The sequence below is a fragment of the Anopheles funestus genome, chromosome 3RL (assembly GCF_943734845.2).
Source record: "Anopheles funestus chromosome 3RL, idAnoFuneDA-416_04, whole genome shotgun sequence".
Lineage (NCBI taxonomy): Eukaryota > Metazoa > Arthropoda > Insecta > Diptera > Culicidae > Anopheles > Anopheles funestus.
The window spans coordinates 21,999,601-22,015,079 of NC_064599.1; the positions used below are offsets into that span (position 1 = coordinate 21,999,601).

General features: G+C 40.6%; 1 protein-coding gene across 3 annotated transcripts; it reads left to right on the forward strand.

Moving 5' to 3' along the window:
- Positions 1-567: 567 nt before the first annotated feature.
- On the forward strand, positions 568-15,021 carry LOC125771993 (GTP cyclohydrolase 1). 3 transcript variants are annotated; one of them, XM_049443266.1, is made up of 5 exons: positions 568-1,151; positions 8,107-8,316; positions 13,289-13,454; positions 13,536-13,652; positions 13,726-15,021. In XM_049443266.1, exons 1-5 carry the CDS (start codon positions 923-925, stop codon positions 13,853-13,855), a joined length of 852 nt encoding a protein of 283 aa, XP_049299223.1. In that variant the 5' UTR covers positions 568-922; the 3' UTR covers positions 13,856-15,021. The 3 variants fall into 3 exon arrangements, with proteins under 3 accessions (XP_049299223.1, XP_049299221.1, XP_049299222.1); XM_049443264.1 differs by lacking the exon at positions 568-1,151 and adding an exon at positions 4,944-5,905; XM_049443265.1 differs by lacking the exon at positions 568-1,151 and adding an exon at positions 4,965-5,806.
- The last annotated feature ends 458 nt before the right edge of the window (positions 15,022-15,479 follow it).

Here is a 15,479-nt window from a genome sequence, read left to right on the forward strand (position 1 = left end):
TTCTCCTTCAATGTTTTACCGTGCGACGATTAGCAGCTGATGGCTAGAAAAGCTAGAGGCCTTAGTGCTAAGAGACCTAGAGATGACAATTCTCTGTTCGTACTAACAACAATCATACACGCCCGACACACACGTTACCCTTCCAGCCCAGCCGTACAGTACAGGCTGTGGTTTATCAGTGCCACTGTGCCGTCCTGCTTCCACTCGCTCACTCACTCACTCACTTAGATCCGATCCTCGATTGGTGGAGATTGGCGTAGGTCATCGTAATGTTCGCTCCACAAGTCACGCAATGCCTCACTGTGCCGAATGGATGGTATGGGGGTAGGTAAAAAAGGGGTAGACGAGGGCGCAAGAATGCGCAAAATTGTGCGCCACCATCGCAAACACCTGATCGCTCGTCCCGGACAGTGCACGATGTGCACGGTGAGAAAGGAGACGTAATCAAGAGGGCGAGTGAGGGAGCAAGGGAAAGGAGTGGGGAGCTAGAATGGGTAGTTCTGAGGTTACGGGTGCGGGTCCGCACAGCACGGACGATCTCGTTTGGACGGTTCGTTTCGGGCAGGCTCAGTTCCAAACCGTACGCCGCCGCGAACAGTTCGTTTCAGTTTGTGCTGTCCGTCGACGTCGTCGTCGCGCTCCGACCGTCCATTCGACCGTTGTGAAGGATTGACCCTGTCGTTAGGTGTTTTTTTTTTTGGTTTGTTGCGGTCAGTCTCGTGCATTCCGTTTGTGAGCTGTTAGAGGCTTCTGGAAACCCGAATATTACGTGTCTGGGTGTGTGTTCTAGTGGAAATAGTGAGCCGTACCTTCAATATCTCCTAAGGGTTTCTATTTCTCCAATTAAGTATTAGAAATCAGTATTAAAAAAAGTCTGTGAATCAATTTGTGATAAGTTGTCAAGACTCTCCACGAAACAAACATGAAGGAAGTGTCAGTTAATGGTCATCTGCATCTGAGCAACGGCAATGGGACTGTTGCCGAGCTGGACACACACACCAACGGTAGCAATGGTTACGCTGGACACAATGGTACCAGCAATGGCACTACCTCCAATGGATGCTCATCCACCAAAAAGCAACAAACGGCCAAATGTACCTGCAACAAGTCGGGAAGTCTGGAAAATGGCAGTGACACAAACAATAACCAAGGTAAGCCGACGGTTTCGACGAGTTCCTTCCGGATGGCGATCCGAAGGGCATACATGTTTTGCTGCTCAGGTGCAACACAATCTCCACTTCCCGAATGCTTCCCGAGACAAAGCGACAACTTGCCCACATGCCATTAAATCACTGTCCGTACACACCGGGTACACTTATATAATTGCCAGGCAAAACAATCCGGTAACAATTCTCCAGCTGGCATCGAAACGGTCGATAGGGCAATTAGACATACCGATGTCTCGTATGTCGCATTCGGAGTTCTGCTCAGCTGATTGTGATATGAATTATTGAAATATGATAAACTCTTCTGTTGGGAAATACTTAGAATATTTAGAATATTTTTCTAACTGCTTCAAGCAAACGGCACGATATGCCACTAGATACTAAGGAACGGGTTGCGTGAAGCAAGTTTTATAATACGCGCAAACGTTGCTGTTTTTTTGTTTTTTGCACATGATTCGCCCGTCCTGCAACAAGTTCGTCCGATTGGTTGGCCGGTACACTGTCGTGGAAGAACTCGGCCGAGAAACTTGTTCTGCACGCACGGACCACTTCTAGACCGCTGCCTGCCGGAAGTTTGGCGAACGTCTTGACCTTGGCCCGGTTTTGGGTGACGCTTGCGTACACCGTAGCCCCCCGTAGCAGTGTGTTCTAAAGAGGCCTAATGACTCATGAAAACGGATGTGTGAAAGCTTTTAAGTGTGGTTGATTTATTCTGCTTGTATTCTGACTGTGCGAATGCGAGTCTGTTGACCTGTTTCGTAGTGCCATTCTAAAATAAAGGCAACGCTATTGTCCACATGGTATGGATGCTGTTGAGTCATAGTCAAGGGGGGAAGTGATTTCACAACGAGCGTTAGTAATGTGAGTGATGCACTTGATGGATGTAAAAATCCCCTGACATGGTTATCACACTCGTAGTGTAAAGAATACGTCAAACGAAGCGACAATGGAGGGAATTCCCGACAAAAAAACTAATCCCCAAATGGAAATATGTCGAGTTCCAGGTGATGCTCGTTGGGAATTGATGAGAATTGAATTTTAAAAGAAACTAAACCGTTGTAATAAATGTAATTTTAATAATAACTGACAAAGTTCTGTTTTATAAAAATGGGGTTGGATCAACATTTCATCAATCTAATCTAGAAGTATTAAATTGCTATCATTTACGGTCGTCCCATCTTGTATCTAATGGCGAACATAATCCAAGATGATTGAAGCTATTGCCGTGGAGACGCCTCGATTTTATGCTTCAGATTAGGAGAGGTTGAGGAGATTTTCTTCACTCACAGTTTTAACCGAGCTAAAGAGATAGTATTTATGTGTGAAAACATAAAAAATCATTCTACATCCTATAACACACAAATGTTTTTTTCTCAAATACCAGCAAAAACATATTTTACAATATTTGCTAAGATATAAAAAATGCTGAAAATAATTATTGTTTCCTCAAAAACTCAATATTCAGTAATATTTTAATCTTGATAATACATTATTTGTGCATGAGTTAAACAAATAATTTTAACAAAATCTTAGTAAATTTGTACGGTTCATATTTTAAACAAAAATACTTACGAAACTAGTGTAATACAAAAAGATTTGAATGAAATTTAAATATTTTTCCAATGATGTATTAAAGCACCCAACAGCTTATCGATCAGTGCGGAATAAATCCTTACCATCGTGAAAATCCTTTTTAATCGTGTACCAGTGGTATGGGTAACACACTCCAAGAATGTATGTAATGCCCAACAGATATCTGATGCTGACAGGCTCATCCATGTGTCTGTATCCGCACAGTAGACAGTCGGGTTTCATCTCACTACAGTTTCACGGGTGAGAGACAACGATGAGTATCCGGTAATGGTGAAGAAATCACAATAATTTACCAGATTACTGCTCAAATCACAGGTCGTAAAATCAGCAAACCGTCCATTCTCTCACTCTCTTTGAAAGCATTATTGATTTCTGCGAACAAAAATCCCTTACGGAGCAGATTGTTAAATGTAGTACAATGGGAAAATATGAGAATATGGAGTAAAATAGCGAACAGCTTTTCCTGAAGTTATTTTCCTATTGCTCACGCATATCACCATCACCATTTAGCACACTTGAATAGCCTTGGGTTTGGAAATTTTAAAGAAAAAAATACTAATATCAGAGAATCATCCAACCGTGTCTCCTGCGTCGGGGGAAACATTTTTGCTTCCTTCCTGTCCTTACATTAGCTTCTAGCTAACAACTGTCCTTGTCCTGGTCAATCAAATACAAGTGAAAACGCCACTCGTACTAAAGGAAACAACAGCAAATGGTCGCCATTTTATAATGACACCTGTAAATTCATCAGATTGTCTATCCACCAACCAACCGAAGTTGTTCCGATCGATGGCTCACACATACTACTAGAAACCATCGGTGTGGAATAGAAGAAGGGTGGAAGGAGATATGGTTGAAGGTGGAAGGGTGTTAAGTCGAGCGATTAAAACTGATTACACACCCTCTCCACGCGAACGACACCACTTGTATACCGCGTCGTACGTCCAGTTGGTGTGAGGGTTGCCCCCGATGAAGGTAGTTCCATCCTTCAAAAACCACACACCACACCAGTCGACAATGCTGATTATTCCTCTCCAGCTGGCGCTTGAGAAGCCCTCAGCAACAGTGTAACAACACGTGGTTTGGATTTGAAATTGTGATTTCAGCTTTGCTCCAAAAACCGGTCCATAAGGCCGGAGGAAGGGCCGATAAGGGTACAACTGCATGTAATGGTCAGGCTAACAATTTCGTGCCTCTAAACTCATGTACAAAAACTAACAACAATGCCACAAAGCTCGTTGTTTTCGTTTTGAGGATGATCAACAGGTTGTTGTTTTGCTAATAAAAAAAAATAGAATAATTAAATAAGCTCTCCCGCCATTTATTCTAATGTCAACCTGTTGCTTCCACAAGACATTGATTCTTTGAGACAGACATAATTTAAAATGTAATTTGTTTGAAAAAAAATATTTATCGCAATAAGTGGCACAAGTAATTAAATCCAATCATATTGTAGACATTTCCAGCGTGATAACTGTCAATTAGCTAATCAAAACAAACTCACCATAGCAACGGCTTGTTGTACTACCATTCGCATACTGAATTCTCTTCACCACATTCTTCAATCCTCATTATTACAACTCTCACAAAAAAGCATCAATCTATTACAAAAAAAAAAACAAAACAAAAACACTTTCTTTGCTAGACAAAACAAAAAACACTACGGTTTAATGTTAGCGCAATGCTACAAAGTAAAATCACTGCTGTAAATAATTCCTTCACGTAGTTCAATCGTACAGCAGGCATAAATAAATAAATCTCCAACCACTAAAACCATTTCTCACCATTATCTCACTACGTGAGAGAGAGAGCAGTTGTCAACCATGAGAAAAAGGAATGGCGCAAGAGCAAACAAGGCAAGAGAGACGAAAATCATGTGTAAAGGATTCATATAAAATGAATCGTGCCTTTTAAACGCACACCAGTATTGGAGCAGATTGTGTAAATGATTTTAGAAGCGTGTTTTTTCTATTTATTATTAATATTTATATTACACTAAACAGTGGTTAGAATAGCACAAGCTTCTTTATATAATAGTTATAAAAAGATTTGTAGTTATTTTAGTTTGTTTCCTTTCACGCATTTAAGTCTTTATATTTTCCCAACCAATATATCAATTTTTAACTTCCTTAACTATTTTTTACAAGCTTTTTATATGTAATTTTAACACCTCGATTCACTAAACCCTATAGTGCGACCGAATCTCTCAAAATCTCGCCCCCAAAAAGGCTCTTGCCGTAGGTATTCCAATCCTCTCACGCAAAAAGCACGGTCGCAGCTTGCTCACCTCACGCACTGGTGCCTTTCACCATCTTCTCATCTCACGCGGTAGCCTGTTGCTTCGACCGTGCCGCCAATCTCGACTAGTTGCGTTCCGACGGCGTTCACAATCGGGTCTCGGCATTGCTAAACGTTCCGTTTCGCTTACCCGCCAGCAAACAGTGCGTCACTGCTGGTTCAGTGACTTGAGGCGCCATCGTCCTGCTTCCGTGTTTGTTCGTGTGTGTGTGTGTTTGCTTTAGTGATCCTTCTGTAGTGCTCCTTTTTTCTCATTTGTTTCACCGTTTTCACCGAACACCGGTGTATGTCCCTGCTTTGTCTACGTTCCCTTCGCTGCTGGTGTGTCCGTGTGTGCTGTGGCGTACCGTGTTGATCACCGTCCACTCCGGTTACGATGAGCAAGTTCGAGATTTCGGATGATGCGGACGAGCTGAACCAGGAGATTGACGACACTAACTTCCCGACGCGCTCCAACTCGATCAGCTTCGGTGCGGCCAATGGGAATGGTTCGACCGGAAGCCTTAACAACGGGTACGGCCCGTTCGCTAATCGGCGCCGTTCGAGCAGCATCCGGCGCACCGAAAGTGAGATGACCGAGGGTGACGAGAATGGGACCGCGGGTGGACCGGGTGAAACTGGCGAGGCGGTCAATAACAACGGTGCTGGTGGTGGTGGTGAAAATGGCGGCACCACGACCAATGTAACGGCGATCAGCGGTGGCCTTAATCGGGCCCGACCGACGCCAATCCGCACGACCAGTTTGTCAGGTGAGGCAAGCAATGGGACTGACAACGGTGCAACCGGCACAACTAACCCCAGCAGTGCACCCCCGCCTAACAGCACTCCGAGGGCCATCATGACGCCAGGTATAGGGGGGAGGGGGAATGTGGAGGCCTGTTCGTGAAGTTCTGTGTGCGGAACGACACACACACCTCAGCTTTTCTTGTAGCCTTTTTTTTGTTTCACTTTTTGTTCATGGCCAATCGGTTTTAATGATCGGTGAAGTTGTTTTAGGTTTTTCCTTTTTATTTTTTTGCTATTATTGCCATCGTATGTACTACTGTGTATGGCCGTATGTGAGTGTGTGTGTGTGTGTGTGTGTGCATAAGTTTGGTTTCCGTCAGTTAACCGCGCTTGACAAGCGATCTTTATGCAACCTGTTGCATGCAGTTGGTGCATTACTTTACATTCCACTTTGTTCGATTATCATGTTTTGTTTGCATACATTTTTTGTTTTCGCTACTTCCAAAAAACGGACAGAATGTTTCAAGAGCAACAGTGTATCAGGTAACCTTCGGCGGGCTAATCGGCTTTTAGCAAAACAAAACCCACCTGCAACAAGAGACAGCCTATCGCAAACCAATTATTCTCGCCTGACAAATGATTGTTTTTTTTTGTGGTTTTTGCTTTTCGGGAAGATAATCTGACACATTCGGAGTATTTATAGCTGATGGATGGATTAAAGGCGCTGGGTGTGTGTGGTGTCGATCCATTCTAATCTACCCAGCCCACAAGTCTCGCTGAAGGTTAGTGAGAGGTAAAGTTCTAAAAACGGATCAAAGAATTTGGGACTGGTTTTTTTTCGAGTTTCGAGATTTATCTCTATAACTGTACAACACACACACACACACACACACACTTTTTAACCTTGAAACTCACCTTGATAACTTCCGTAAACAAGAAGCTTTTACTTTTGAAACCTTTGCGCTTCCAACTTGACTTAAAGGCGCTATAGAAAACAATCTGTCCATCATGTTTGATGCGGTTATGATCGCTACCTACCAACCTGTCATACATTGGATGTGCTCCATCACCCTTTGTGACGTGTTAATCGGACATGAAATTAATAGAAGAAAAAAAAATCCGACACAAAAAAGGAAGTTCATTGAAGCCATCAATTCTATTGATGTTTCACTTTCACAAGCGTTGCTTATTTTCTATCATGATGGAGCAATACAACTTGGCTTCGTTATTGTAATTCGTCGAATGCTTGGTAACACAAATATACGTAGCAGCTGATAATCTAACCAAAACAACCATCTTTACCCCAAGCGCCATCCGTGTGAATGAGAGTAGGTACATGCGAACGGTTGGAGTGTGCGATAAGTGCGAGTTGTTGTTTTCCTGCTTTCCTCCCTTTTATTTATGTTGTTTCGTAAAGAAGGCATGAAAATGGTTTGACACTTTAATCACACGTTAGCAGCATTTACGACACGGTTCCCGAAGCAGTGATTTAATTGGATGATTTTATTGCGTCAATAGGAAGTTAGTGATTCCCTTCGTTTTGAAATAATTATATTTATTTGGTTTTATTGGCAAGAGTGTGTTTTTTTTGTTTGCTTTCGCTTCCATATCCCTTTTTTCTATTTATCAAATATTCATAATCGCTTACAACCCACCTGTTAGCACCCGGTAAGGAAACGATTATGATAATGGTTACCGTAATAATGCATATAGTTATAACGTTCAGGCTCTAGGCGCTTATCACCATCAGTGAGTCAGCGCCATAAAGTATGCAAATAGGAATGCAAATATACCCCGATATAATCCGTTGTTTGCTGACGTTTCGGCCAGGTGTAAAGTACTGCACACTGCTGACCGAACTGCAATCGGTAAAGTGCCGTTGGGGATTTTCCAACTTCCCAGCTGTAGGAAACACGTATGGCATGATTGGCGTGGTTGGGAATTTACCCATTCCATTCCGATGCAAATGACGATGTCAAACGCACATCGTGTGCTGTGTGTTTTCGAGGACTTGGACTTGGTGTAATGAATAATTTATCCATGTAAACCATCGTTTCACTATCAGGTGGTGTGGGTATGGGATGTTTTGCCATGATCCTGTGGCTGGTTAAACAAGCACCGGGAACAACGATGTCCGATGTAATCAGGACATTAGAACAGCTCATTAATAAAGTGTTCTCTTCTGTCAGTTCAATTCTGGTTCCAATATTCGATTCGATTCGATGGAGCTTTTGCATGTCAATTTTGTGTGCTTAACTTCCTGATTGCTCCAGAAATAACTGCTCAGCGCTAACTCGTACAACTCCTTTTCACTTCATTTCAGGACACGAAAAATGTACCTTCCACCATGATCTAGAACTCGACCACAAACCGTCGACCCGGGAGGACCTGCTGCCTCTGATGTCCAAGTCCTACCGGATGCTGTTGTCGAGCCTGGGCGAAGATACGGAACGTCAGGGATTGCTGAAAACTCCGGAACGCGCCGCCAAGGCAATGCTCTTCTTCACTAAAGGATACGACCAGAGTTTGGAAGGTAAGTGCTTTAATGTCTACCTTGCAAACCACAGAAACCACACCTTTGGAACCATGTTCACCGTGTATCGATATCACTTTTCGAGCAACGAATTTTCAAAACCCATCAACAGTACCATTGTTCTTAAGGGGAAGACTTACTTTTTCCCACTCTAATGAGTTTGCACTATGGCGTACAACATTAACCTTCCAGAAGGTTTGGTTCAAGTGCCCAAGTGGGAAAAACGAGCTTCAAGTTGACAAAAGCACCATTCTATCCCTTGCCCTGTTGAGATTCCTTTCACTTCTTCAAATAAACGCAGACGGTACATGACTCTACGAGCGAAATGATGCGGGTCGGTTCGTCTTCTCGCCGATGTTGCTTATCATCCGATGCCCGCAGCTTGCTCCACTGGAGGACTGAAGCAGCAAAGGAGTGTCCTTTCTCTGTTGTTGCTCCAGAATGGATCAAAGTGTTGACATGCTGCGTCATGCAAACTGTACCTTCCATTGTCCCTTTTCCACACTTTGCTCCACTCGACAAACAAACGTGACTACAAATGCTCCGAAAGCCGAACGCAAAACCCGACGGCGAAAGCTGGAAGCCCTTGAAGTCCGAAACGGTTGGCAAATAGACCGGTACCGTATCGGCTCCATTCTGGATGCCCAGCATCGGGACGTTAAGGGGGGATTGAGTTTTAAGGGATGGAAGAAGATGGTATCTTACGCACTTGTCTGATCACGGTTACGGTGTGATCCGTTTCACCGTCCATTGAAGACGTTTAACTCAATTAAACGATGGAAGCAACTGAAGCAACGATAAAGTTGATGAAGCAGAGGTTCTGTTAATGAATTGACAAAATATTGCTTCGAGTGCGAAGCTGGCTGGTACCTTTTACTTGTAAAACTTCTTCATTGATAGGAAGGTGAATTGCAAATATTGATTTTTGTTTAATTTGAATAGATCTTTTGATGGGTTGTTCAGATAAAAGAAGTTGATGAATAATTTAATTCTATTTTTGCTTAACAGTAGTAATGAGCAGTAGAACAAATGGGACGATTTACATATTTTACAAACAAAATGGAATTTTTGTTGCCATTGCAATGAAACTTTAGCAAAGCCGCTTTTATATTTGAAATGTAGATAGATAGATATTGTATAGACACACTATCCCGAAATTTGTGTTTATTTCTACAGTAACTTTTTATATTTCAACTACAAAAAACTTAGCAGAATAATAAATTGAGTAACAAATAGAGCATCAATAAGAAAATAATGAAAAACTAGTCTCCTTTTCGCTTGCTTTGGCGAGTGTCTGTTCTGCTACTATCTTTTCGACCATTCTTGTAGACTCCTTCCTGTTGTTACGGAAGGATAAATTCTTATCCTTTTGTGGTATTAAAACCTTCAAATGTCTTGGCCTGGTATTGCTAGCTTTCTTTGAATTTATACAGTTGGGTAGAACCGTTCGGATGGGATTCAATACCCGGTCCTGTCATGTAAGACGGGTTCTGTTGTCAACTATACCGTTGATCCACCAACGATTGAAGATTCATAGCTCAGGATTTTATATATTATACTATATTATACTACTCTTATACTATTGTAGAATGTAAATGTTGTTAGTTTTTTTATGTTTAGCTTTTAACATTTATTTTTTATTATTTTAAAACTCTTTTGTGGTTGTTTCAACGCAAAATCAATCATTTACCGCTTATTATACATCTTGTTGTGAGACAAGAAAAAAAAGAATATGCCAGGTGCAGCTGCTGTTGCCGTAAAATTTTCCATTTTACACACATTCCCCCACAGACAAATGAATTTCATGCTTAACCTTACAATCACTTTTATCATCAACACTAGTGCCTAATCGGTGCAGCAAAAAGTTCTGCTTGTGAAAGTTTCTAAAATAATACAAAGAAGTACAAACACCCACACATGCAGCAACTCTCGTGAATGTTCTGAAACTTGCGGTCTTTGCTTTGGACAGCCAACATGAATGGTTAAGCAGTGCATGGATATCATCCCCTCACCCCCCCTTGACTGGGACTACGACACTTAAACATTTCGTATTTATTATTCACTTAAACTCCAACTTCAAAACTCCATCCACCGCCATTTGGTCTTCTGTTCACAGTTTGATGATGGTACCGACTTCTGGGCACTATTTGCTATGCTCCCGGCAACTTTCCTGCTCCCAAGTGGTCAGAATTGCATCTGCACCATTCTCACACACACACAGTTACTGTGTTTCAGTGCAGAACCTTGTGCAAATGAAATTAAATCTTCGTTTTCATTTCCCTATTTTCCTTCATCGTTTGGGAAGCTTTTGTTAGGAGCGTTTACTTGCGCCATGTGTACTATTGTTGCTCTCTGTATGATTTTCTGTTCTGTTTTTATGCCGCTCGTCTACTTCCTGGCACACGACGAATGAACTAGCTGTCCAACTTTTGCTGGTACAGTCTTCTAACGCCTGCCAGGACATGGAGCAGTGATTTCCTTTAGAAATGGAACGGACTCGGAGTTTTATGAAGCTATATTTACCTACACGGCCACCATACCGACAATGGTAGACAATGGCTCTAAGCGATGCTCAACTGCAGCTTCAAAACTGCACCGGTACCGAACGGTAACTGGGAAGAGTAGTTCTGGAAGTGGGTAAATGGGTGAGTAAATATGAGAAACGACCAATTTCCACTTGCTTCCTTGTGAAAGTGTCGTGTAAAGTGCAGTAATGTGCTCCCCGGGGGGAATAATGTTTTACTGCACGTACGAGTCGTGTTGTGGGGAGTCTTTGTTGAAGGACGAACCGGTAATCTAATCACGTCTATGATTGGAGCAATCGATGTTTGACGATCGCAGCGATGGGAATTGTGTTGTTAAAGGATGAGATCATTTGCAGTTGAAAGTTGTTTTATTTTTCAGTTGTTATTAATATTATTGTGTTTTTTCTTTATAATAAAACATAAAAAAGCACAAAAAGGCTAAACTTTGAAATAGGCTATCAAATTCATATTTTATATCATAACTCGATATTTTTCATTGTTCGTATCTTTATCTATACTTACATTTAGAAAGGAGAGGAATTTTAAAAACAATTTGTTATTTGTTTCTAAATAAATCCTTTTGTTTCTGATTCATTCACAGCTTTTATTTTTCTTGGGATATATTTGTAGCTTTGTTACTATCCTTTTCTCATTCGCACTCTTATTTTTTCGTTTATATAGAATTTACCTACACATTTTTAAAATTTCCTCATTGATTTGTTTCTGCCATTTATCGTTATGATTTTTATTGCTTTTGTTCGTTTTTTAATTTTATTCAATGCAGGAGTTTTATTATTTGCTGTTAAGATTATCTTTTCTTCAGTTATGTTTGTATATTGATTTTTTTAAATTACTTTTTGCTTATTCCCAATTACATTAATATTAGTTATCAGTTTTATATCATATATTATGGGACGAACGAACTTCATTCTTTAATTTGAGACATTTCTACTTATTGATTGATAAAACCTCTTTCATTATTTTGCAAACATCTAAACATTGTTTAACCCATAATCATTTTTGTTAAACCAAAATAAAAAAAAAGATTTAACATTGAGCACACCGTATCAATCAGCAATCATCTAAAAATGACCTTCCACCTTTCCTTAAGTACATTTCGGCGTTTACATTTTGTGTGCTGATGAGGTTTCTTCATCCGTCTGCAACCAACGTACGAGATGAGAAATTGACGATAAGGTGGTATAAGCACGTAGCAGGACGTGTTGCAAACCGTGCTTGCCATTTGCCACTCTACCTACTTTAGCCCAATGCTTTTTCGAAGGAACTTGTTACACAGATTCCCATTTCTCATTCCCAGCTCGCAAAAAAAAATCACACGGAAGCGAGAAAGCAGAAATCCTCGGTTTTCCCCCAAAAGAACTACTAACCAAGGGCGCGTTGAGCCCTTCAAACGGTTCGCTCACGCTATGCTCACGTTTCCCTGCGTTCTAGAAAACCTTTTCAAGATGCGTTTTCCTGCTACGAATAAAATGGGAAATGGGAACGAATATGGGAATGCTTTTGCTTGTCTCCTTGCGCTAGGACGCCTCTTAACACATCGACCGTGTCGGGTTGATTTTTCCTACAAGTCTACTATACTTTTTGCAACCTTTCCTTTACTTTTCTCGTAAATGCTTTTCATCCTCGTTACATCCTTTCGTCCCACCCTTACCCTTTCGTACAATCTCAGAGCACCGGATATAAGGTAAGAGTTTGTTGAGGATGTAACGAAAGTGCATGAATAGCAGGACGAATGTTTCTGCTCCACTTTTGCTAGCGTCTAGCATGAGGGAAAAAGGTTTTTTGATTCCCTTGTTGTAAAGGTACTGTTTGATTTGTGAACATTTTCTATGCTCGCCATCTATTCAAGTAACCGAGTACGATTGCATGGGAATAGCGGTTTTGTTTCTTCTCTTTTTTGGTGATTTCCTGTTTGAAGTGTTTTGATTGTCATCGAAATAAAGATAGAGAGAGAGATCAGCTAAAGGGAAATGTATTTCCCTTCAAATACATGAATGTCGATTGTAGAAATATCCTTTCGCTAAACCTCAAGATGCTGTTTCTTGCAGACTATTGTGTTTTTTGGGACATTTTAATAAATAAAAAGTTTATATAAAATTATTTATTTTACATTTTGTTAAGTCTTTTTAAGGTCGAATTTATTGAAATACAATTTGTTTACTAGGTTGTTCATTTTCGTTGATTACAATAAACAATTATAGCAAAGGCTAAAATACGCCTAAAAGTATGCAAACGCTTGCTTCACATTAACTGTGGAATTTTGAAAAACGCAACTCAATTAATTTAATCCTTTTTGTACTCAACAATATAGTAAATTAAAACATAAACTACGTTTTTATCACATAAATATAAAAATACTTATCTTAAAACATATTTACTTAAAATAAAAAAAAATAATTTTGTTTTCGTTTTCCATCATTTTCCAGAGGCTTTGAACGGTGCCGTTTTCGACGAGGATCACGACGAAATGGTCGTGGTGAAGGACATCGAAATGTTCTCCATGTGTGAACACCATCTGGTACCGTTCTACGGTAAAGTGTCGATCGGTTACTTGCCCTGCAAGAAGATTCTCGGGCTAAGCAAGCTGGCCAGGTATGAGCTGCGGACTGAATACTTTCTTAAATTCTTTAGAATATTTCATTGAACATTTGTCTACTTTCCCTTGCAACACAGAATTGTGGAAATCTTTTCCCGCCGTCTACAGGTACAGGAACGATTGACCAAGCAAATTGCCGTCGCTGTCACTCAAGCGGTACAACCAGCAGGCGTTGCTGTCATCATCGAGGGAGTGTAAGTATTCGTGGCTTTTCGTTCCCCTCACACATGGCAGTCATTCTCACACCTTGTATCCTTCCTTCCACAGACACATGTGCATGGTGATGCGTGGTGTACAGAAGATCAACAGCAAAACGGTCACCTCGACCATGCTGGGTGTTTTCCGGGACGATCCGAAAACACGCGAAGAGTTCCTGACGCTTTGTAACAACAAGTGAGCCCGTATCCTGCATCGATCCCCGTCCCGGGCAGTTACTGATCCGACGGAAATCGATGAGTACGGCAATCGGAAGGAGTATTAAGAAGCGAAGGGCAATGATCGTCCTCGTGCAACTCGTTTAGGGAATCCATTTAGGGAACATTCAAACATATTGATATACTCGATTTTAGCTGCCAGTTTGGAGATTTTAGGCTATTTTACAGGTGCAGTACAGTGAAAATGGGAATGGAATGAGCACGTTTTAAAATATGCAGCAACCCCTTTAAATCATTATTATCTTATCCATCGTTGTTGTAAATGTGAATGTGTATGTGCATACTTCGCGTGTGCATTTCTGTTGTGTCCAATGTTTTCGCGAAAAGAAGGACAATAAGTAGCAATTCAACTAATCTCATCCATTAAATTGTTGCTCTCTACATACAGCGGGAAGGATACGGTCTTACCAGTCATTCCATGCAAGAAGGAAAATGATATAATAAATTTTAAACGATACACTGTCAAACATAAATGCAACTGTTAAAAAAATTCAATAAAAAGTAAAGCAGTGTAAGCGTGAGTGTATTGCTATCTGCTCACTGTTTATTATTAGGATGTTTATAAATATTTTTGAAACTGGTTATTGTCACGCGAATGGGTCCAAATGTTATCGGTTTGAAGGAAAATAAAGGGAAACAAAGACAAGGAAAGTAAATAACTATACCAAGCGCCATTCACTCGGGTCGCCAAAAATGGTGTATACACTGTATAGGAGACAACCTTTTTATTGTTGTTTGTTGATATTTTGGAAGATTGTTGGTTGGTTGAAAAGTAAAATCAAAAATCCCCTAAAGAAGGTACCAAGGAGGGCCGAAAAAAAAAACAACGCCAAACTCTTAACGCTCAGTTCGGAAGGAGTTAACATACAACGATTGCTATGAGAATTCATATACACACACTGCTATGATATTGATAGCTTCCAAACACCTGGTCCCTGGAATGTGTTGCATCACATCACATCACTATGTCCTGTACGTTAGATTTCAACGGGGGAAACTAACATTAAATGGCGGAGCAGTGTAGGAGAAATCCTGAAGCGGATGAAGAAGGCTATCAAATATTGTTGTTATACTAGCCGTAATGTCCATACGTGCATAAATAAGTGAATAAATGTAAACGAACATCAAATTTATTGTTTCTGTGTTGCTACTATTTAAAATACCTACAAAAGCTATTCCCGAAAAATTTAATATTAGTTAAAAATAATTGTAAACATTTACTTTATACCGTTTCCAAGCAATTTTAAGTTCATTTCGTTCCTTAATATAAACCTGAAATACATAACGCTAACCCATTTTGATTCAATAATTTTACATTTACCAGCTCATAAGAAATATAAAAGCAATATTTTTTCAAACTCCAAGAATTTGTTCTAAATCCATGGATATTTCCCATAGTTTAATGTAAGGTGCATTGCATAACAAAAGGCGTAAAATAATGCATCAATTGCATAACTTTGGATGGTGGCATGAATCATGCGTTCTTTTATTTACATTGCGAATTCTTCTCCTTCTTACCCGGTGCTTATCTGCTTCGCGGTCTTAGCCTGCTGCAGGAGTCCTCTATCCGCTCATCGTAGACAAACC

Coding starts and splice junctions, on each gene's coding strand:
- LOC125771993 (XM_049443264.1), top strand. CDS start 5,434: ATGAGCAAGTTCGAGATTTCGGATGATGCGGACGAGCTGAACCAGGAG. Junction 8,317..13,288: donor ATACGACCAGAGTTTGGAAG/GTAAGTGCTTTA, acceptor ATCATTTTCCAG/AGGCTTTGAACGGTGCCGTT. Junction 13,455..13,535: donor GGGCTAAGCAAGCTGGCCAG/GTATGAGCTGCG, acceptor CTTGCAACACAG/AATTGTGGAAATCTTTTCCC.